The sequence below is a fragment of the Rhinoraja longicauda genome, chromosome 21, assembly GCF_053455715.1.
Source record: "Rhinoraja longicauda isolate Sanriku21f chromosome 21, sRhiLon1.1, whole genome shotgun sequence".
Lineage (NCBI taxonomy): Eukaryota > Metazoa > Chordata > Chondrichthyes > Rajiformes > Arhynchobatidae > Rhinoraja > Rhinoraja longicauda.
The window spans coordinates 24174160-24196854 of record NC_135973.1 but is presented as its reverse complement, the minus strand read 5'-3'; the positions used below and the strand labels follow the sequence as shown (position 1 = coordinate 24196854).

General features: G+C 45.8%; 1 protein-coding gene across 9 annotated transcripts in view; it reads left to right on the top strand.

The window, feature by feature from the left end:
- The window catches only part of caskin1 (CASK interacting protein 1), a 383904-nt gene that overhangs the window by 263203 nt on the left and 98006 nt on the right, over positions 1–22695 (top strand). For all 9 annotated transcript variants that reach the window (XM_078418132.1, XM_078418134.1, XM_078418130.1 and 6 more), the window contains exons 4-6: positions 2212–2357; positions 10183–10278; positions 10999–11129. In XM_078418132.1, coding sequence (XP_078274258.1) covers positions 2212–2357; positions 10183–10278; positions 10999–11129 — 373 coding nt within the window. The remainder of the gene's footprint in view (positions 1–2211; positions 2358–10182; positions 10279–10998; positions 11130–22695) is intronic.

Genomic DNA, 22695 nt, shown 5'->3' with positions numbered 1-22695 from the left:
TAGTTTACTGTCGTGTGCATCGAGGTACAGTGAAAAGCATCGAGACAATGAAAAGATTATACACGATTACAATCAAGCTATCCCCAGTGCACAGATATAAGGTGAAGGGAATAACGGTTAGTGCAAGATAAAGTCCAGTAAAGTCCAATTACAGATTATCCGAGGGCCTCCAATGAGGTAGATGGGAGGTCAGGACTGCACTCTGGCTGGTGAGCGTACAGTTCAGTCACCTAATAACAGCTGGGAAGAAACTGTCCCTGAATCTGGATGTGTGTGTTTTCAAACTTCTGTGCCTTCTGACTGATGGGAGAGGGGTGAAGAGGATATGGATATGCAGGGAATGGAGGGATGATGTGCAGGCAGAGGAGGTTAGTTTAACCTGGCATCATATTCAGCATGGGCATTATGTGCCATGGGGCCTGTTCCTCTACTGGACTGTTCAATAGACAATAGACAATAGACAATAGGTGCAGGAGGAGGCCATTCGGCCCTTCGAGCCAGCACCGCCATTCAATGTGATCGTGGCTGATCATTCTCAATCAGTACCCCGTTCCTGCCTTCTCCCCATACCCCCTGTTCCATGTTCTAATGAGCAGTCAGTGCTGGCCTTGCCAACGATAGGTTCTTTGCATGAATTAATTAAAAAAGGATTGTGATGCAATCAGTATTAGTTCTGTGTCTCTAAGACTTAATATTACGATACCTTTCACGTCCCGTTCTGGACATTTCAAAGCACCACACAGCCACGTGAAGACGTGATGTTGAGACACTGTCACAGTGTGGAAACATGGCAGTCAATATGTGCACAGCAAGCTCCCAAACACACAATAGTGACAATAACCAAAAAAATCTATTTTCGACCAATATTGAGTGCATTCGCAACTCCCGGGGGAGGAACTCGAATGCTTAACCTTCTGAACCACTGAAGGATTCCATTGTCATGGAAACAGAAAGGTGGGTTGAAGATGTTACAATGGGAATACCCTTGAATAGATTCCTGTGGTTTCCCAGTGCTGGGGAATGAACATGTAACCTCCCGTTGCCCTTAAATTTTACATTAAAAATGCACAATCTTCATCAAATCTTCATGAAGTTTCAAAAGCAGAGTAAATGAAAGATCATTGAATATTCAGAGAAGGAAATTAATCACTTGGTGAAAAATGTCTTCACAAATTTCCCACCTCACTGCAATGAAATGTGGAGATGTCATGCACTTCATAAAATTTCTCCGTTTAGATAAGATTATTTACGGTTTTACATTTCACCTTCTTGACTTAGCTTAGCTTAGCTTAGAGAAACAGTGTGGAAACAGGCCCTTCAGCCCACCGGGTCCGTGCCGACCAGCAATCACTCATACATTAGTTCTATCCTGCAGACTAGGGACAATTTACAGATGCCAATTAATCTACGAACTGCGTGTCTTTGGAATGTGTGAATTTGGAAACCCAGAGCACCCGGAGAAACCCCACGCGTTCACAGGGAAAACGTACAAACTCTGTACAGACTGCACCCGTAGTCAGGATCGAACCCGGGTCTCTGGTGCTGTAAGGCAGCAACTCTACCACTGTGCCACTGTGCCACCCTTGACCTTCCAGAATTTTATCCATGTCACCAGTCCGTAGAAACATGACCTTTTAAAACATTTTGTATTAGTCAGTGTATGAGAAAGAGTCCATTTTTCTTTTCATATAACATGCCATTCATGGGAAAGTGCAACACAATCAAACAGAGAGCTTGGAGGGGAGGCAAAGACGTATCTAGATAGCCATGGGAAAGTCCTGACGAATTGAGTTCAAATCCCACCAGAGCAGATGGTGATAAATTCAAATTTGAATTCTGTAATAAGAATAGGAGCGACAAACTGGCGCAGTGGTAGAGTTGCTGCCTCACAGCGCCAGGGACCTTGGTTCGCTCCTGGCTGCGGGTGCTGTCTGTACGGAGTTTGTATGTTCTCACTGAGACCGCGTGGGTTTTCACCGGGTGCTCCGGTTTCCTCCCACACTCCTAAGACGTGCAGGTTTGTAGGTTAATTGGCTTCATTGAAATTGTAGATTCTTTCTCGTGTGTAGGACAGTGCGAGTGTACGGGATGATCGCTGGTCGGTGTGAACTCGGGTGGCCTGAGGGGCCTGTTTCCCCGCTCTATCTCTAAAGTCTAAAGTCTAAAGAACTTTGAGTCCTATTGTGATGTCCTTCTGGTCTTGTGTTACAGCGATGAGACCGCTGCACTATGCAGCTTGGCAGGGGAAGGCAGAACCGATGAAGATGCTTCTGAAGGCGGCCTCCAGTGTCAACTCACAGTCGGAGGAAGGACAGATCCCGTTGCATCTCGCGGCTCAGCACGGACACTACGAAGTGGTGAGGAGGGAATGTTTCTTCTTTGCTCCTCTCTAGACTGAGATGTGAGGATGATCAAATTACACTTGCACCTGACTGCTTTATTGGGGGTAAAGATTGTTCCCTGGGGAAAGGACAGGCTGCAGGCACACCAGAACGCTTTGTTTAGCTTAGTTTCGTTTAGAGATACAGCGCGGAAACAGGCCCTTCGGCCCACCAGGTTCACGCCGACCAGCGATCACCCCATACACCCCAGCACTATCCTACACACAAGGGACAATTTACAATTTACAGAAGCCAATTTACCTACAAACCTGTACGTCTTTGGACCAAACACCCATGCAGTCACGGGGAGAACGTATAAAGTCCACACAGACAGCACCCGGGATCAAACCTGGGTCTTTGGTACATTGAGGCAGCAACTCTACTGCTGCACGACTGCACTACCCTTGTCTTCTTGTGAAGACTTCCATACATTGTGTCTAGTGATGCATTGTCCCCACTTGGCCTTGCAGGAGAAGATAATTGGTAAATGAACCGGTGGGCAGAGGAAGAAAATATTGTTTTGCAACAGTGAATTGTTGTGTGCTGGAAGAGGTGATCTAAACAAGAGTAGAAGCAAGTTCAAAAGAGACTATATAAAGGGATTAGGTTCAATGGTTCAACGGTACTTTATTGCCACACGTACCTATGTCCAGTGGAATTCGTCCTTTGCACGCAACTTAGTAAAATTGTACATGTAAAGGAAAAAAGAATCATAGCTGTAGGGGAAGAGGGACTAATTAAGGTGGAAATCTCTGGAGAACATGGACAGGTGATGTTTTGGGTCAGGACCCTTCTTCAGACTGTTTGTCGGGGGAGGGGGGTAAGGAAAGAAAGCTGGAAGAGAGGTGGGGCACGACAAAGCCCGGCAAGTAATAGGTGGATACAGATGAGGAGGGTTTTTTGATAAGCAGATAGTGGGACGAGATGAAAAGACTGAAGGCATGAGACAAAAGAATTGAAGAGTTGTGAACTGCGAGGCTAGGGGAAGGAATGTAAGGGGAAGGGGAGGGGGAGGGGGAGGGAGAAATAGGTCCAGGTCCAGGTGGGGCACAGGAGAGAGCTGAGGTGGGGGGTGATGGGAGGGTTATATGGAGGAAGACGAGAGAAGGTAAGGTGTTACATAGTTACCCAAAACTGGAAAATTCAATGTTCATTACAGTTGGGTGGTAAGCTACTTTAAACAGGGAAGGCATAGATACAATCCTAATCTTGGTAAATGGGATTCGTGAAGATGGGCGATGCGGTGGCGCAGCGGTAGATTTGCTGCCTTACAGTGCCAAAGACGCGGGTTCAATCCTGACTACGGATGCTGTCTGTACGGAGTTTGTACGTTCTCTCTGTGACCACGTGGGTTTTCTCAGGGTGCTACAGTTTCCTCCCACACTTCAAAGACATACAGGTTTATAGGTTGATTGGCTTCGGTAAAAATTGTAAATTGCCCCTAAAGTGCAGGATAGTGTTATTGTATGGGGGTGATCGTTGGTCGGCACGGACTAGGTGGGCCGATGGGCCTGCTTCCGTGCTGTATCTCTAAACTAAGCCTAACTAAACTAGATCGATAAAAGGGTTAACAGGTTCGTGGTTGGCTGAAGGGCCTGTTTCTGTGCTGTACAACTCTATGGTCTACCTGTGGCCTTCATATGTGTCTGTTCCCACAGGAATGGGATTGACTTTTGAAGTGCCTATAAGTGCAGCGATTCTTTTCAGGGTCAGATGGCCAATATATGCTGGCCATTCTGGAAAATAATCAAATAAAGAAACACAGCAGAAAGGAGAAGGTTTGAAAGCATATGGGATCAAATTCTTTAGACTTTAGTCTTTGGAGATAATGCGTGGATACAAGCCCTTCGGCCCACTGGGTCTGCGCTATCCGTCGATCACCCCATACACCAGCACTATGCCACATACTAGCGCCAATTTATAATTCGAAGAAGCCAATTAACCTACAAACCTGTGCGTCTTCAGAGTGTGGGAGGAAACCGGAACGCCCAGAGAAAACCGACACGGTCACAGATAGAACGTACAAACTCCGTACAGACAGCACCCGAGGTCAAGATCGTATCAGGGTGTCTGGCGCTGTAAGGCAGCAATTCTACCGCTGCGCCACTGTGCTGCCCCTGTTCACTCATTGGAATCTCATCTTCTGCCTGGTCCCATTTGCTTTTTCCTTTTCAAAGTGGCCGAACAATGACATGAAATTTCTTCCCAACAGGAACAAAATGCCGAGGAAGGTTATCTCAAACGTTATTGCCTCCACTGCAATGCGGTTTTTGAAATACCATAAAATGTCAATGATTTAGTTTGTCAAATGGTGCCTTGCGTCTGAAGTGGTTCGCCCAAGGTAAAGATAGACAGACAGGCACAAAATGCTGGAGTAACGCAGCGTAACACCCAGCAGTATTGACACTAATCTTTCTAATTTCAAGTAACTCCTTCCCCTCCCCCCGCCCCACACACTCACATATATATGTAAGAGAGTGTGTGTGGGGGGAGTTACTTGAAATTAGAAAGATTCATGTCAATACTGCTGGGTGGTAAGCTGTGTTACTCCAGCATTTATATACACACATATATGTGTATGTATGTGTGTATATGTGTGTATATGCACACATACATGTGTATGTGTGTATATGTGTGTGTATATATAATCTGAATCTTTAAGGCAAATGTGAATTTTGTTTCAAACCCAACGAATGTCCTTTCCTAAAGTTGAAGGAAGATGCAACTTATACACCAGTGCAATTATTCTCTGGTTTTCACTGTAAATGCTCCAAATCCCGAGTGACGAGACATCACAGCTGCTGTGTGACGTTCAGGATACCAAGGGGGGGCCAAGAAGATGGCGTCAGGAAGAAATTAGTTGACGCACCGTAGAGGTCTCTGGCCAATGTGAAGGGTTTGTTACACAGCCTGACGTGGATGTAATGGCTCCTGTACATGAAACTGCAGAGAGTAGTGGATGCCCAGTCCAGCACACAGACCAGATCTCCCAGCGTTGACTCCATCTACACTTCACACTGTGGGCAGCTCGGTGGCACAGCGGTAGAGTTGTTGTTCTACAGCGTCAGATCCTGACTGCGGGTGCTGTCTGCACGGAGTTTGTACGTTCTCAACGTGACCTGCGTGGGTTTTCCCCGGGCTCTCCGGTTTCTTGCCACACTCCAAAGACATACAGGTTTGTAGGCTAATTGGCCTTGGTGAAATTGAAAATTGTCCCTAGTGTGTAGGATAGTGCTAGTTGGACACGGGCTCGGTGGGCTGAAGGGCATGTTTCCGCGCTGTATCTCTAAACAAAACAAAACAAAATCTTCCCCACCTGGTCTTTCCTCCTTCACTTCTCAACCGTCGGGCAGAAGAAACAGAAACTTGAAAGCGCACACCACCAGACTCAGGAACAGCTTTTTCCCCTCCGTTATCAGGCTTCTGAACAGTCCTTCCATAAGCTAGAGCATTGTCTGATTCACCTGTACCCCATTCCAGACATTGGACTTTGTCCATGGAACTGATGCACTACAATGCTGAGAACTATATCCTGCACTCTGTATTCTGCACCATTTGCTCGACCTATTGTACTTGAGTTTGACATGGTTGTATTTATGTGTAGTGTATCTGTTCTGATTAGGATGACATGCAAGACAAAGCTTTTCACTGTACCTCGGTATATGTGACAATATAAACTTAGACCTACACCCAGCATGCAAAACAAACCTTTTTGCTGTACCACAGTACATGTGACAATAATAAATCTAAACCCATCATGCAGAACAAAGCTTTTCACAATACCTCGTTACTCATGCCAATAATAAACCGTAACCTAAACCCTGGCATGCAAAACAAACATATTCACTGTACCTCGGTACAGGTGACAATAATAAACCAGAATTCTCTGCCTCAGAAGGCAGTGGAGGCCAGTTTGTTGGATGCTTTCAAGAGAGAGCTGGGTAGAGCTCTTAAGGATAGCGGAGTGAGGGGGTATGGGGAGAAGGCAGGAACGGGGTACTGATTGAGAGTGATCAGCCATGATCGCATTGAATGGCAGTGCTGGCTCGAAGGGCTGAATGGCCTACTCCTGCACCTATTGTCTATTGTCTATTGTCTATTGAAAGAGTGTCTGGTGAGATTGTCGCATATTCCGATCACCCAGATCTCCAGCTCAGTGATGTTGAAGGGCTGTTTGCTGCACGCTACAATGCTACCCCGTTGCTGGAGTAACTCAACGGGTCAGGCAGCATCTCTGGAGGACATGGATAGCTACGTTTCCGGTCGAGACCCTTCTTCAGATTAATTACAGTAGGGGTGAGGAAGCTGGAAGAGAGGTGGGGGCAGAACAAACCCTGGTAAGCGATAGATGGAAAGATAGACACAAAGTGCTGGAGTAACTCAGCAGGTCAGGCAGCATCTCTGGAGAATCGATGACATTTCGGGTCGAGACCCTTCATCAGATCGACCCGAAACGTCACCTATTAATTTTCTCCAGAGATGCTGCCAGAACCGCTGAGTTACTCCAGCATTTTGTGCCTATCTTCGATGTAAACCAGCATCTGCAGTTCCTGGTTTACTGCAGTGGAGAAAACCTACACAGTCACAGGGTGGACGTACAAAGTCCATCCCGACAGGATTTAACCTCGGTTTGTGGTGCATAAGGCTTGTAAATCTATCAATATTTCTGGCTGCACTAACAATTTTCTGCACTTCTACCTTTTCCTACATTCTACCATTTGTACTTCTATTTGACTTGATTGTATTGATGTGTTGTATTATCCGGTTTGTTTGGATAGCAAGCAAACAAAAGCTTTTCACTGTACCTGGGTGTACATGACAACAGTAATGAACCTAAATCCAGACCTTTGGAGCTTAAAGTCAAGCTTAACTAGAAGACTGTACAACTGAGGAACATTACAGAAAAATATATATCCTTTCACATTACTGCAGTTATCAGTTAATCCTTTAATGCATGTAAAAATCAAATGTCAACAACAAAATAGGACTGATTAACGTTTTTGCAGTCAACATACCACAAAAGATTTCATAATGTGGGCATCACTGATAATATTAAATGTACTGTGCACTGTATATGAATAATTCTGACTAATGCAAAGTTGTGCTTCATCTGTATAGGGGCAGATTTTAATGTCGTATTATAATCCTGTGACTTTAGATGTTTTCCCATTGTTCACGACTTTTGCATTTTAAAATTGATTTATCTCAGTTGTGCGAACCGTGCATAGCCCAAATGTACACATTTGACAAGCAACCAATCAACCCCAGTAGACTTTAGACTTCGCACTTAAGAGAGACCGCGCGGAAACAGGCCCTTCTGAGACCCCGCTGAGCCTGCGCCGACCAGCGATCATCCCATACACTGTTCTACACACCAATTAACCTTCAAACCTGTACATCTTTGGAATGTGGGTGAAAACCAGAGTACCCGGAGAAACCCCACTCGGTCACAGCGAGAATGTACAAACCCCATAGCCGGGATCGAACCCGGGTCTCTTGCGCTGTAAGAGAGCTTCTCTACCTCTGTACCACTGTGCCGCCTTACTTAGTGTCATCAAAAATATTTTGACTTCCTTTGACAATAGACAATAAACAATAGACAATAGGTGCAGGAGGCCATTCGGCCCTTCGAGCCAGCACCGCCATTCAATGTGATCATGAATGATCACTCCCAATCAGTACCCCGTTCCTGCCTTCTCCCCATACCCCCTGACTCCGCTATCCTTAAGAGCTCTATCTAGCTCTCTCTTGAATGCATTCAGAGAATTGGCCTCCACTGCCTTCTGAGGCACGGAATTCCACAGATTCACAACTCTCTGACTGAAAAAGGTTTTCCTCATCTAAGTTCTAAATGGCCTACCCCTTATTCTTAAACTGTGGCCCCTTGTTCTGGACTCCCCCAACATTGGGAACATGTTTCCTGCCTCTAACGTGTCCAACCCCTTAATAATCTTATACGTTTTGATAAGAAACGGTTGCTTTTCCTTTCCCACATTAATTTTCTCTTTTCCCTCTCCAGCCCAAACCCATCAAACTCTTGCTGTGCTGGTCAGACCCATGCCAGTATGCACACTGACGGAGCTGCTGCCTCACAACAACAGAGACCCGGGTTCGATCTTAACCTCTGTGCTGTCTGCGTGGAGTTTGCACGTTCCCCCTGTGACCAAGTGGGGTTCCACCGGGTGCTCCAGTTTTCTCCCACATTCCAAAGACGTGCAGTTTTTTTTGGTTACTTGGCCTCTGTAAATTTTGTCTAGTGTGTAGGGAGTGGACAAGAAAATGGGATAACATAGAATTGGCTTGAACGGGTAATGAATGGTCAGCATGGACTCGATGGGTCGAGCGGCCTGTTTCCACGCCGTGTCCCTAAATTTAAAAACAAAAACTAAACATCGCACCCATTGAGAATTTAGTGATACATTGTGGAAACAGGCCCTTCTGCCCACATTGACCATGATCACCAGTACACTAGATTTCTATGCTATCTCACTTTCAGATCCTACACACCAGGGGCAATTTACAGAAGCCAATTAGGTTATGAATCTGCATGTCTTTGGAATTTGGGAGGAAACCAAAGCACCCGGAGAAAACCCAGGTGGTCACATGGAGAGCGTGCAAACTCCATACAGACAGGACCCGTAGACAGGGGTCTCTGGCAATGTAAGGCAATCCTGCTGCGCCACTGTCATGACCAGATGCTGGTTTAAATCGAAGGTAGACACAAAATGCTGGAGTAACTCAGCGGGTCAGGCAGCATCTCAGGAGAGAAGGAATGGGTGACGTTTTGTGTCAAGACCCTTCTTCAGACTCGACCCGAAACATCACCCATTCGTTCTCTCCCGAGGTGCTGCCTGTCCCGCTGAGTTACTCCAGCATTTTGTGTCATGACTGGTCCATATGCCTCACATAAACATGCACTGCCAACTCCAGTGTAGATTTAATTCCATTGCTACCTGACACAATGATTGTTGCAACCAAAATTTCTCTGTTATCTAATCTGAACTGCCCTGTATGACTTTCACCCAGTCCAAATCTTTCCCCTGATGTTAATGGTTTACTTCTGTAGCACAAAATGATTTCTCAAACTATTCACATTTCAGACATTGAGATGGAATTTCTTTCAGCTTCTTCTCTCTCCACTAGAACTTTAATGAAAATAATTTTGCCGACTCTGGTTAGGTCGCTTTTAGTGTATTGTGGGCATTTCTGGTAGCCACATTACAGGGAGGATGTGGAGGCTTTGGAGTGGTTTACCTGAATGCTGTCTGGATGAGAGGGTATTTGCTTTAATGAGACCTTGGACAAGCTTGGATAGTTTTCTCTTGGATAGCATTGGAGGCGGAGGGGAGATCTGATAGAAGTACATACAATTATTAGAACCTTTGATAGGGTAGACAGTCAAAACTTTTTTTTACTAGGTTGTAAATATCAAAGACTAGAGTGCATAACTTTAAGGTAAGAAGGGCAAAGTTTAAAGGAGATGGGCGGGGCAAGTTATTTACAACGTGCGGCTGCATCCCTGGAGAACATGGATAGGTGACGTTTCGGGTCGGGACATCTCAACCCGAAACGTTACCTCTCCATGTTCTCCAGAAATGCAGCCTGACCCACTGAGATCCCCCAGCACTTTGTGGCCTGTCCCTGTGCTTTATTGTTCTATCATCTATGTTTTATGCTGTAATTCCTTGGGAGCTCCCTGTACACCTGTTGACGTTTTACCTCCTGATGTTATGTTAGCGGGTTGGGGAGCAGTGATGAGGCAGCAAGCTAAGCACATCTCCTTTCTCTTCTCCTCTGTTAGTCCGAGATGCTGCTGCAACATCAGTCAAACCCCTGCATCGTCGATGTCGCCGGCAAGACGCCCTTGGACCTTGCCTGTGAATTTGGCAGAGTTGGGGTAAGTTTTGAACGATAAGTTGTTAAATACTATTACCTTGCATTGCCTCCAGCTGGAATTAACAACAGCACTCTCACAGGACTAAGTAACAATGTTACGGCCGTGGATTAAGTCTGAAGGCACAGTAAGTGGAAAAGGACTGAACTCAAGGACCAATATCTTCAACAATACATCGTTGTCCTAATGGCGAGCTCTGTACCGATCGCAAAAGGTGACGGCCATAATGCTCTGGATATTTGGGACTGTTGCCCAGACATGAGGCTTCAATCCCTCACCCTGGGGCAGGAGATGCATGGGGACCTCCAGAGGCTCAATACCCTTTTGACAAGCTCGTTTCATAATGTAGTCATGTAAGAGCTATGGGTGATTCCTGATTGCTCCTGGTCTTTTCTCGCCTCCAGCTCTTCACCTTCCCCCAAGCACTTTCAGTCTGAAGAAGGGTCCAGACCCAAAACGTCACCCATCTTTTTTCTCCAGAGATGCTGCCTGACCCGCTGAGTTACTCCGGCACTTTGTATCTATCTAAGCTAAACTAATTCCAGCTTCCGTTCCCCACCACCCTCCAAACCCGCCCCCACCCACCTTACAATCAGTCTGGGGAAGGGTCCCGTCCCGAAAGGGCGCCGATCCATGTTCTCCTGAGATGCTGCCTGATCCGTTGAGTTATTCCAGCACTCTGTGTCCTCTAAGCTAATGGGATATTTGGGGTATTCCATGTAGGTGGTGCAGTTACTTCTCAGCAGTAACATGTGTGCAGCTCTGCTGGAAGCGAAGCCTGGAGATATCACCGATCCCAATGGTACCAGCCCGCTGCATTTAGCTGCCAAGAATGGACATATCGACATCATAAGGTTAGCTTCCTATCCCTTGCTCGATTAAGCTAAAATATGTTTTGTAGTGTTTTTTTAAAATCATAGTCATGGATTCATAGAGCTACACATTGAAACAGGCCATTCGGCCCAGCTTGTGTATGTTTTCCCAAACCTAACTGCATTTAAGTGTTTAGTTTTGTTTAGTTTCATTTAGTTTATTGATACAGCATGGAAACAGGCCCTTTGTGTATATGTTTCCAAAAACCTGAAAGCATTTGAGTGTTTAGTTTAGTCCAATTTTATTTAGATTAGAGATGTAGTGTGGAAACAGGAGCTTCACTAGTTCTATCCTACACACAAGGGACAATTTACAGACGTCAATTAACCTACAAACCTGCACGTCTTTAGAATGTGGGAGGAAAGCAAAGCATCCGGAGAAAACCCACGTGGTCACAGGGAGAACGTGCAAACTCCGTAAGGACATCACCCATATTCAGAATCAAACCCGTATCTCTAGCACTGTTAGGCTATCTCCGTGTCACTGTGCCGCCATGATTTAGTGTAGTTTAGTTTAGTTTAAGTTAGATTAGTTTAGTTTAGTTTATTATTGTCACGTGTACCGAGGTACAGTGAAAAAGCTTTTTTGTTGCCTGCTATCCAGTCAACGAAAATACTATACATGATTACAATCAAGCCACCCACAGTGTACAGACACAACATAGAGTCCGCTAAAGTCCAATTAAATATTGTTCAGAAGTCTCCAATGAGGTAATTGGGAGGCCAGGATACTTTCTTCCTAGTGAGAGGATGGTTCAGTTACCTGATAACAGCTGGGAAGAAATTGTCCCTGAACCTGGAGGTGTGCGTTTTCACACATCTGTGCCTCTTGCCCGATGGGAGAGGGGAGAGGAGGCAGTGACCGGGATGAGACTGATCCTTGATTACGCTGCTGGCCTTGCAGAGGCAGCGTGAAGTACAGATAGAGTCCATGGAAAGGAGGTTGGTTTGTGTGATGGTCTGGGCTGCGTCCACGACACTCTGCAATTTCATGCGGTCATGGATGGAACTGTTCCCCTGCCAAGCCAGGCAGCAATGCCTCCCGATAAACGGCTAAAAGGCTACGACGCATTTATTTAATCTGTAATGCTCTGATAAAGGGTAATAGTCAGTGTTTTATTTATTTAATATTGTACAATATTTTACCAAATGATTTGTGCACCCTAGTTCTTTTTGAACATACACGAGTGGCTGAATGCGTGTTCCTTTATGAGGTGATTATGTTAGAAAACTGGTTAATATTTTGGGTCGTACAACTCTACAAGGAGAGATTATGAACCAGAGGCACCAAGGGGGTAGGTCAATAGCTCTTTATTCCACTTATTCGTAAGGAAGGCATATGGTATGCTTGCTTTCAATGGTCAGGGCATTGTGCATAAGAGTCAGGAAGACATGGTACAGCTTCACAGGACTTTGGTTGGGCCGCCTTTGGATAATTGTGTCCCGTTATGGTTGCCCCATTACAGGAAGGATGTGGGGGCTTTGGAAAAAGTGCAGAGGTGGTTTCCCAGAATGATGCCAGACTCCTTCTGTCTCTCTCTCTCCTCCTTTAAACAGAGTGGCGCATGACCATAATAAAGTAAACTAAACTAATCTAAATTAAACTAAACTAAACTACACTAAATTATGGCGGCACAGTGACACAGAGATAGAGTTGTTGCCTTACAGCGCCAGAGACCCGGGTTCAATCCTGGCAGTGAGTGCTGTCTGTTTACAGTTTGTATGTTCTCCCTGTGACCACGTGGGTTTCCTCCGGGTGCTCTGGTTTCCTCCCGCACTCCAAAGACCTGTAGGTTTGTCGGTTAATTGGCTCCTGTAAATTGTCCCTAGTGTGTAGGATAATGCTGTATGGGATGATCGCTGGCTGGCGTGGACTCGGTGGGCCGAATGACCTGTTTCCGTGCTGTATCTCTAAAGCTTAAAAGCTCAATCTTTGACTGTTTTTAATATCAACATTGGCCCAGGGTCATTTTTTTTTTGCTGCTAATGCTCCCGCAAACCACCTTGAAATGTTTTGCTCTGTGGAAAAGCAACACACACACACACACACACACACACAGTCGCTAAATGGATCTCATTGTTATTGTTTCAATTTTGAGGTAGTTTCAGAGGTTTGTTGTAAATTGAAGGCTGACATGGAGTGCTTTTAGCAGAGAATTTAGCAGAGAGTCCATTTCTAAGTTAGATGGAGAACTGGCCGTTCGATTGAAGCCGAGTTTTGACAAGATGGATTTAGCAGACGGAAAAGTAAAAACAAGGCTGTTGAAACTGTTTACTAATACCAGCGGCAAGTTTTTGGAAAACTCAAACGTCTTCAAATTTAAAAGAGACACAAGAAACTGCAGATGCAGGAATTTGGTCAGTTCAGTTTAGTCTATCGTTGTCACGTGTACCGAGGTACAGTGAAAAGCTTTTTGTTGCGTGCTATCCAGTCAACGAAAAGACGACACATGATTACAATCAAGCCGTCCACAGTGTGCAGATACTGGGTAAAGGGTGTAACATTTAGTGCCAGATAAAGTCCAGCAAAGTCCGATTAATGAGCATTTGGGTAGCTTACATCTTCATGGCATGGACATTGAGTTCTCCAATTTCAGGTAAGTAGCCTACAACCCCCCCCCCCCCCTCCCCTCTCTCCCACCCCCCCCCCCCCCTAGCTTCCCCCTCCCCCCTCTTCTCTGTGCCCCAGCGGACTCACACCTATTTCCCCCCCTTTCCTCCCACTATATTCCTTCCTCTGGCTTCATAATTTGCATCGCTTCTATTGTTATCTTACACCCCTTGTCTTTTCATTTCTAGCCCTTTGTCCTGCCTCCTTTCTCTTCCATCTCCCCCCCCCCCCCACAATAATCAGTCTGAAGACCCAAAACGCCTGTGTCCATCTACTACCTGCCACTCTTTGTCCTGTCCCTCCGCCCCTACAATCAGCGATGAGAGGTCCCAACCCAAATCGTCATGTGTCTCCAGAGATGCTGCCTGACCTGCTGAGTTACTCCAGCACTCTGTGGGGTCTTTTGTAAAGCAGCATCTACAGTTCTTGATGTCTACATTAATTTTATTTCTGTGGTCCAATTTGAAATCAGGGAAAGGTTCTTCAATATTGACTAGTGTGTAGTGTATCGCCAGCTGGCACGGACTCGGTGGGCTGGAGGGCCTGTTTCCATGCTGTATCTCTCCAGCTTAAAAGCCCAATCTTAGCTGATCTATCTTTCCCTCTCAACCACATTCTCCCGCCTTCTCCTGTAACCTTTGACACCCTTACTAATCAAGAAATGTGTGCGTGCAGTCCAGTCAGTGAAAAAACTATACATGATTCCAATGGAGCCTTCCACAGTGTACAGATGCAGGATAAAGGGAATAACGTTTAGTGCAAGATTACGTCCAGTATTTTCTGAGTTTTTGAGTTTCGTTCATTGTCACATGCACCAATGTACAGTGAAAAGCTTTTGTTGGGTGCTAAACAGTCAGCAGAAAGACAATACAAGATTACAATCGAACCATCCACAGTGTACAGATACATGATAACGTGAGTAATGTTTAGTGCAAGATAACATCCAGTAAAGTCCGATCAAAGATAATCCGAGGGTCTCCAACAAGGTCGATGGTAGGTCAGGAGGGAGAAATTTCCACTGAGCCACAGCCAACAGAAGTACATATAGAAGTTGCTGCGGTTTTATTTTATATTGTACTAGCAGTAGTTGATTACAGAGTAACCCCTCCAGGCTAACAGCTGCTGAAAGTCTTCTTATTTATTTTCCTCTCAACGGGACTATTGTCACCATTGTCTGCTATTCACGTATCCAGATGTTTTGAGTCAGCCTCAAGTCACCAACCCTTATTGTTTTCTTTCCTTTCGTCTCGGGTCGAAAACAAATCACTGTACAATGAATATCCGAGCTTAATGTTGGAAGAGCGCACTCGTGCCTCGGAGTCAAAAGGTGATGGGTTCAAATCTCACCTCAGAGTCCTGATATAGAGTGATGGAGTCATACAGCACAGAATCAGGCCCTTCGGTCCAACTCGTCCATGCCGACCAAGATGGCCCATCTAAGCTCGTCCAATTTGCCTACATATGGCCCGTTTCCCTCTAAACTATTCCTATCTATGTGCCTGTCCGAGTGTCTTTTAGGATGGCACAGTGGCGCAGTGGTAGAGTCGCTGCCTTAGGGCGCCAGATACCCGGGTTCGACCCTGACCTCAGGAGCTTTTTGTACAGAGTTTGTACGTTCTCCCTGGTTTTCTCCAGGCGATCCAGTTTCCTCCCGCCCTCCAAAGACGTACAGGTTTGTAGGTTAATTGGCTGCTGCAAATTGTAACTTGTCCCTGGTGTGTAGGAGAGTGCTAGTGTATGGGGTGATTGTTGGTCAGCGCGGACTCAGTGGACCGAAGGGCCTGTTTTCATGCTTTTTATCTCAACTAAACTGAACTAATCATTGCGTGATTTTAAGTGTACAATATTCTCCATCCTTTCCCTTAGTTGCTGATCTCTTGGCCTGCCTCAGTAAGAGGGAGTACACTTTTCCAGACACAGCACTGAGTGCTTGCATTACTTATTCATGTTCAGGATGTGATCTTTGCCAGGAAGGCCAGCATTTACAGACAAACCTCAATTGCCCTTCTGGTCGTGGGAACAAACCGCTTTCTTTGGCTGTTGCAGTTTACTTTAGTTTAGTTTGGAGGTACAGCACAGAAACAGGCCCTTATAGCCACTGACTCCACGCCGACCAGTGCTCATCTCATACACCAGCACTATCCCACGCACTAGGGACAATTTACAATTTTTACTGAAGCCAAATTAACCTACAACCCTATACATCTTTGCAATGTGAGAGGAAACCGGAGCACCCAGGGGAAACTGACACGGTCACTGGGAGAACGTACAAACTCCTTACAGACAGCATCTATAGTCAGGATTGAACCTAGGTCTCTGGCGCTGCAAGGCAGGAACTCTACCGCTATGCGCCCTGTTGCTATGGGAATGTTGCTCCGAAATTCAGCTCAGAAACATTTAAACATGGACATGGATAGGAGAGGTTTGGAGGGATATGGGCCAAATGCAGGCAGGTTGCAAGTTGGGCCAAAGAGTCTGTTTCCACACTGCGTGATTCTAGGACTCTATGAAATTCATGAAGAACATTCCCAATCTGAAACGTCATCGATGCAGGTCGTGCATCTTGGAAATGCTGTTGGAGTAGCTTGGGCAGATAACAGTAGATGCTACACATTGCAGCACAATCAGAGACAAGTGGCACCCTGGCCACTCCCTCTTCTCCCCTCTCCCATCGGGCAAAAGGTATAAAAGGTATGAAAATGCACACCCTCAGATTCAGGGGCAGGTTCTTCCCAGCTGTTGTTATCAGGCAACTGAATCATCCTACCACAACCAGCGAGCAGTGCTGAGCTACTATCTATCTCTTTGATGACCCTCGGACTATCCTTGATTGGACTTTGCTGGCTTTACCTCGCACTCAACGTTATTCCCTTATCATGCATCTATACACTGTAAATGGATCGATTGTAATCATGTATTGTCTTTCTGCTGACTGGTTGGCACGCAACAAAGAGCTTTTCACTGTACCTCGGTACACGTGACAATAAACTGGACTGACTGACTGTGCATTGGTGGTGGAAGGAATGAATGTTTCGAGTGGTTGACAAGGCTCCAGTCAAGTGGCTTTGTCCTGGATGATGTTGGAATTTTTGAGAGTTGTGGGAACTGCACTCACGCAGATAAGTGTGAGCCAACGCGGCCAACTCATGCTGCTGATTCGTGCCTTGGTCGATGATGGCATCTGTCTTTGGGAAGTCAGGGGGTGAGTCATTCACCACGGGATGGCTGACCTTTACTTTATTTTAGTGATACAGCGTGGAAACAGGCCCTTTGGCCCACCGAGCCTGTGCTGACCAGCCATCACTCTGTAGCCTAGCACTATTGTAAACTCTGGGGACAATTTACAATTTACAGAAGCCATTTAACCTAGCTAACCTGTACTGGCTAACCTGTACGTCTTTGGAGTGTGGGAGGAAACCGGAGCACCTGGAGAAAACCCACGCAGTCACAGGGAGAATGTACAAACTCCGTACAGACAGCAACCCTAGTCAGGATCGAACCTGGATCTCTGGGACTGTAAGGCCGCAACTCTACCATTGAGTCACCCTGCCGCCTCTAGAGATGCTATGCCTTAACATGACCTCCTCTTATAGTTATGGTACTTGTCTGACTAATACAGTTGAGATTTTAATTAAGCATTTTTGGAAATATATATATTTTTTAAATTGTTGAACTGGATGTTTATTTTAAAAAATACACATAGTGCTGGAGTAACTCAGCAGATCGGTCAGTATCTGAGGAGGATATGGATAGGTGAAGTTTCATGTCAGGACCCTTCTTCGAACTGAAGGATCTGAATGTTGGGGAAGGGGAAGAGGGGATGATCTGTAGAATAAGTTCATAAGAGAAGAAGAGAATACTCCTTCCAAACCTATTTTACATTCCCCTTGGAAAGGTCCAGGTGTACTAACAACAACCACCCAATCACAAAGTTGATACAGGTTGGGACCCTTCATCAGTCTGAAGAGGGGTCCCGAACCGAAACCACACATATGTTCTCCAGAGACGCCGCCTGACCCGTTGAGTTACTCCAGCATTTTGTGTTCTTTAATGAAATGTTGCCTTTTATTGCAAGATATTGAGACTAGAAGTAGGGATGTTTTGACGTGATTTTACATGGTCCGAGTAAGTCTGCAGTTAAAGAACCACATGTTGAGTTTGTTTCCATACTTACAGAAGGATAAACTTGCATTGAGCCAGTTCTAGCGTGGTTGATTGGGATGAAAGAGTTTAGACAATAGACAATAGACAATAGAAAATAGGTGCAGGAGAAGGCCATTCGGCCCTTCGAGCCAGCACCGCCATTCAATGTGATCATGGCTGATCATTCTCAATCAGTACCCCGTTTCCGCCTTCTCCCCATACCCCCTGACTCTGCTATCCTTAAGAGCTCTATCTAGCTCTCTCTTGAATGTGTTCAGAGAATTGGCCTCCACTGCCCTCTGAGGCAGAGAATTCCACAGATTCACAACTCTCTAACTAAAAAAGTTTTTCCTCATCTCTGTTCTAAATGGCCTACCCCTTATTCTTAAACTGTGGCCCCTGGTTCTGGACTCCCCCAACATTGGGAACATGTTTCCTGCCTCTAACGTGTCCAACCCCTTAATAATTTTATACGTTTCGATAAGATCCCCTCTCATCCTTCTAAATTCCAGTGTATACAAACCTAGTCGCTCCAGTCTTTCAACATATGACAGTCCCGCCATTCCGGGAATTAACGTAGTAAACCTACGCTGCACGCCCTCAATAGCAAGAATATCCTTCCTCAAATTTGGAGACCAAAACTGCACACAGTACTCCAGGTGCGGTCTCACTAGGGCCCTGTACAACTGCAGAAGGACCTCTTTGCTCCTATACTCAACTCCTCTTGTTTACGCATGAAGAGAGGTCAGACTGTGTGGGGCGGTACAGTGGCGCAGCAGTAGAGTTGCTGCCTTACAGCGCTAGCAACCTGCGTTCAATCCTGACTACGGGTGCTTTCTGTACGGAGTTTGCACGTTCTCCTTGGAACTGCGTGGATTTTCTCCGGGGGCTCCAGTTTCCCCCCACACTCCAAAGATATACAGGTTTATCGGTTAATTTGGCTTCGGTAAAAAATTATAAACTGTCCTTAGTGTGTAGGATAATGCAAGTGTACGGGGATCGCTGGTCGGTGCAGACTCGATGGGCCGAAGGACCTGTTTCCACGCTGTATCTCTAAACTAAACTAAACTAAACTAAAATACACTTACGAATGGTCCCAGTCAAAACGTCACCTATCCATGTTCTCCAGAGATGCTAAAATTCTTCTTTTTCCTTTTGGGCCAAGGCAACTTCTAATAGAAATGTATTAATTATCTTCAACATAGTGTAAGATTTAGTCCGTCGACCTCCCCCATGGAAGCTGTCGAGAGAGAGGAGGTTTTTATCCAGTCAACTTTATATCCCCACACCATCCAAAAGTTCTTTACAGCCACCGATGTCATAGAGTCATATCACGGCACAGAAAGCAGGCCCTTCAGCCCACCATGTCCATGCTGACCAATGTGTTTATCTGTAGCTGTCCCATCAACTTGGGCGGCACTGTGGCATAGCGGTAGAGTTGCTGCTTTACAGCGCCAGAGACCCTGGGTTCGATCCTGACCGCGGGTCTGTCTGTGTGGAGTTTGTACGTTCTTCCTGTGACCGTATCTGTTTTCCCCGGGTGCTCCGGTTTCCTCCCACACTCCAAAGACATGCAGGTTTGTAGGCTAATTGGCTTCTGTAAATCACCCCTAGTGTGTAGGATAGAACGAGTGTATGGTTGACCGTTGGTTGGTGTGGACCTAGTGGGCTGAAGGGCCTGTTTCCACGCTGTATCTCTGAACTGAACTACACACTAAACTAAATATATTCATTTAATGTGTGTGTATATGTGTGTGTGTGTGACAGACTTAATTTGTAGGCGGGCAGATTTCCACACTTAGTGCATGTAGCGAGATTATCAGAGTTATTCAAAATGGTCGCAGATAAAATGAGAAGGGCAGGTTGTGAGTGATCTATGTATTAACCAGACTCCTGCAATAATAAATCTCTAACTCCTGCCACACATGTGTCATCACATTCTGGAGTTGTGCGTACTGTATCTGCCAGAGCATCCAAGGCTCTCCTTAAAACACTGGGTTGTATTGCCCCCTAGAGACAGCGCACAAAACTGTAGTAAAATATTAGACAACACTGTCTCGGTGAGGATAAGAGAGACTGCAGATGCTGGAATCTAGACCGGGTGCTCCAGTTTCTTACCACATCTCAAAGCCATGCTTGTTAATTATTTAATTGGCCTCTGTAAAATGGTCTTCAATGGGTTAGTTGGCGGATGAGAAAGTGGAATAACAGAACAAGTGTGAACGAGTGATCGATGGTCGCCACGGACTCAGTTGGCCAGAGGCCTTTGGACTTTCGAGGTACAGCATGGAAACAGGCCCTTCGGCCCACCGAGTCTGCACCCAATCATTGATCTCCCCACCCCCCGTACACTAGCACCATCTTTGTTCTATTCAGTTTAATTTAGTTTATTGTCACATGTACCGAGGTAGAGTAAAAAGCTTTTTTGTTGTGTATTAACCAATCAGCAAAATGACTATAAATGATTACAATCGAACCATCCACAGTGTACAAATATAGGATAAAGGGAATAACATATAGTGTAAGGTAAAGTACAGCAACGTCCAATTGAAGAAGGGGCTTGACTGGACTTTTAAAAATTTATTGAACTTTGTTTTTCTTGTAATTATATTATCTATTGAGTATTGTGTTTGCAGATCTGTTGTGCTGCTGTAAGTAAGAATTTCATTGTTCCATTTCGGCACATATGAAAATAAAACCTTGTTCCTTAAGGGACAATTTTTTCACACAGAGGGTGCTGGGTATATAGAATGAGTTGCCAGAGGGGGTAGTTGAAGCAGGTACTATAACACCATTTAAAAGACACTTGGACAGGTGCATGGATAGCAACGATTTAGAGGGATATGGGCCAAAAACGGGCAAATGGAATCAGCTTAGATGGGGGCAACCTAATCCCAGGAATGATTGGGTTAACATATGATGAGCGATTGAAGGCACTGGGCCTGTACTCGCTGGAGTTTAGAAGGATGAGGGGGGGGGAACCGCATTGAAACCTACCAAATTGTGAAAGGGCTGGATAGAGTGAATGTGGAGAGGATGTTTCCACTTGTGGGGGAGCCTAGGACCAGAGGCTATAGCCTCAGAATAAAAGGAAGTACCTTTAAAAAGGAGATGAGGAGGAACATCTTTAGTCAGAGGTTGGTGAATCTGTGGAATTCATTGCCACAAACGGCTGTGGACCCCAAGTCATTGGGTATTTTTAAGGTGCAGATTGACAGATTCTTGATTAGTATGGGGTGTCAGGGGTTATGGGGAGATGGCAAGAGAATGGGGTTGAGAGGGAAAGATAGATCAGCTACGATTGAATGGCGGAGTAGACATAATGGATCAAATGGCATAATTTTGCAATTACAATTTATGAATTTATGAACTTGGTTAGCATGGCCGAGCTGGGCCGAAGGGCCTGTTTACATGCTGTAAGACTCCATTACTATAACACTGTCAGCGAAGGTCAATCATTACTTTCCTCCCAGCTATTAACAATTTGGCCTCAACTTGTTTTAATGATTTAATTTAATCTCAAATGATTTCCGTGGAAGGTTTACACAGTGTAGAGCAAGTGAAAATGATTTGCTGTCTGAGTGATAATCTTCCCTCTTCCCTGAACTCAGCAAGAAAATCTCTACAGCTTTCAGTGTAGATGCACTCCACCTTTTTAAAATGCTGTGCAAATCATTTTGTTAGTCGAGTTAGAGGCTCAGATTTTAGAAATACCATTCTGAGGGAGCAGGACTGAGTAGATTTTAGACTTTAGTGATACAGCGCGGAAATAGGCTCTTCGGCCCACTGAGTCCACACCGACCAGCGATCACCCCGTACACTACTTCTACCCTACACACTAGGGGCAATTTCCAGAAGCCAATTAACTGACACCTGCACGTCTTTGGAATGTAGGTGGAAACCGGAGCTCCCGAAGAAAACCCACACAGTCACAGGGAAAACGTACAAACTCCGTACAGACAACACCCGTAGTCAGGATCGAACCCAGGACTCTGGTGCTGTAAGGCAGCAACTCTATCGCAGTGCCACTTATATTCTTAAATACACATTCACTTGCTGGTGCAGCCGCAAGGTGCCAAAAGCCCAGGTTCAATCCTGAGCTCGGGTGCTGTCTGTGTGGAGTTTGCACGTTCTCCCTGTGACTGCGTGGGTTTCCTCTGGGTGCTCAGGTTTCCTCCCACATCCCAAAGATGTGCGGGTGCGTAGGTTCACTGGTCACTGTAAATTGTCCCTAGTGTGTAGGGATAGGATGCAAAAGTGGAATAACATAGAACTAGTGTGAACTGGTAATTGATGGACGGCCCAGATTCAGTGGGTTTCCTCCGGGTACTCCATTTTCCTCCCACATCCCAAAGACATGCACGTTTGTTGGTCAATAGGCCACTGTTTGCTCCTAGTGTGTAGGGAGTAGGGTTGCCAACTGTCTCGTATTAGCCGGGACATCCCGTATATTGGGCAAAATTTGATTGTCCCATATGGGACCGCCCTTGTCCCGTATTAGGCCCAGGGGGGGGCGCTATAGGCCCGGACACCGTAGGCCCGGGGGCCGCTGTAGACCCAGACAGTGTAGGCCCGGAGGCCCGGGCACCGCCTAACGGGTTTGCATAGCAACCCGCCTCCCGGCCCGGGCGGCCGCCATTGGTGGAGCAGGAGCACGTGACCATTGGCTGGGTGAGGTCAGGTGGTGACCTTTTATCCCTTATTTGTGAGTGGGAAAGTTGGCAACCGTAGTAGGGAGGGTGTCAATGCGAGTATGGAAGGAGTGAAATGAGGCGTAGACGTGAAGAATTGGTG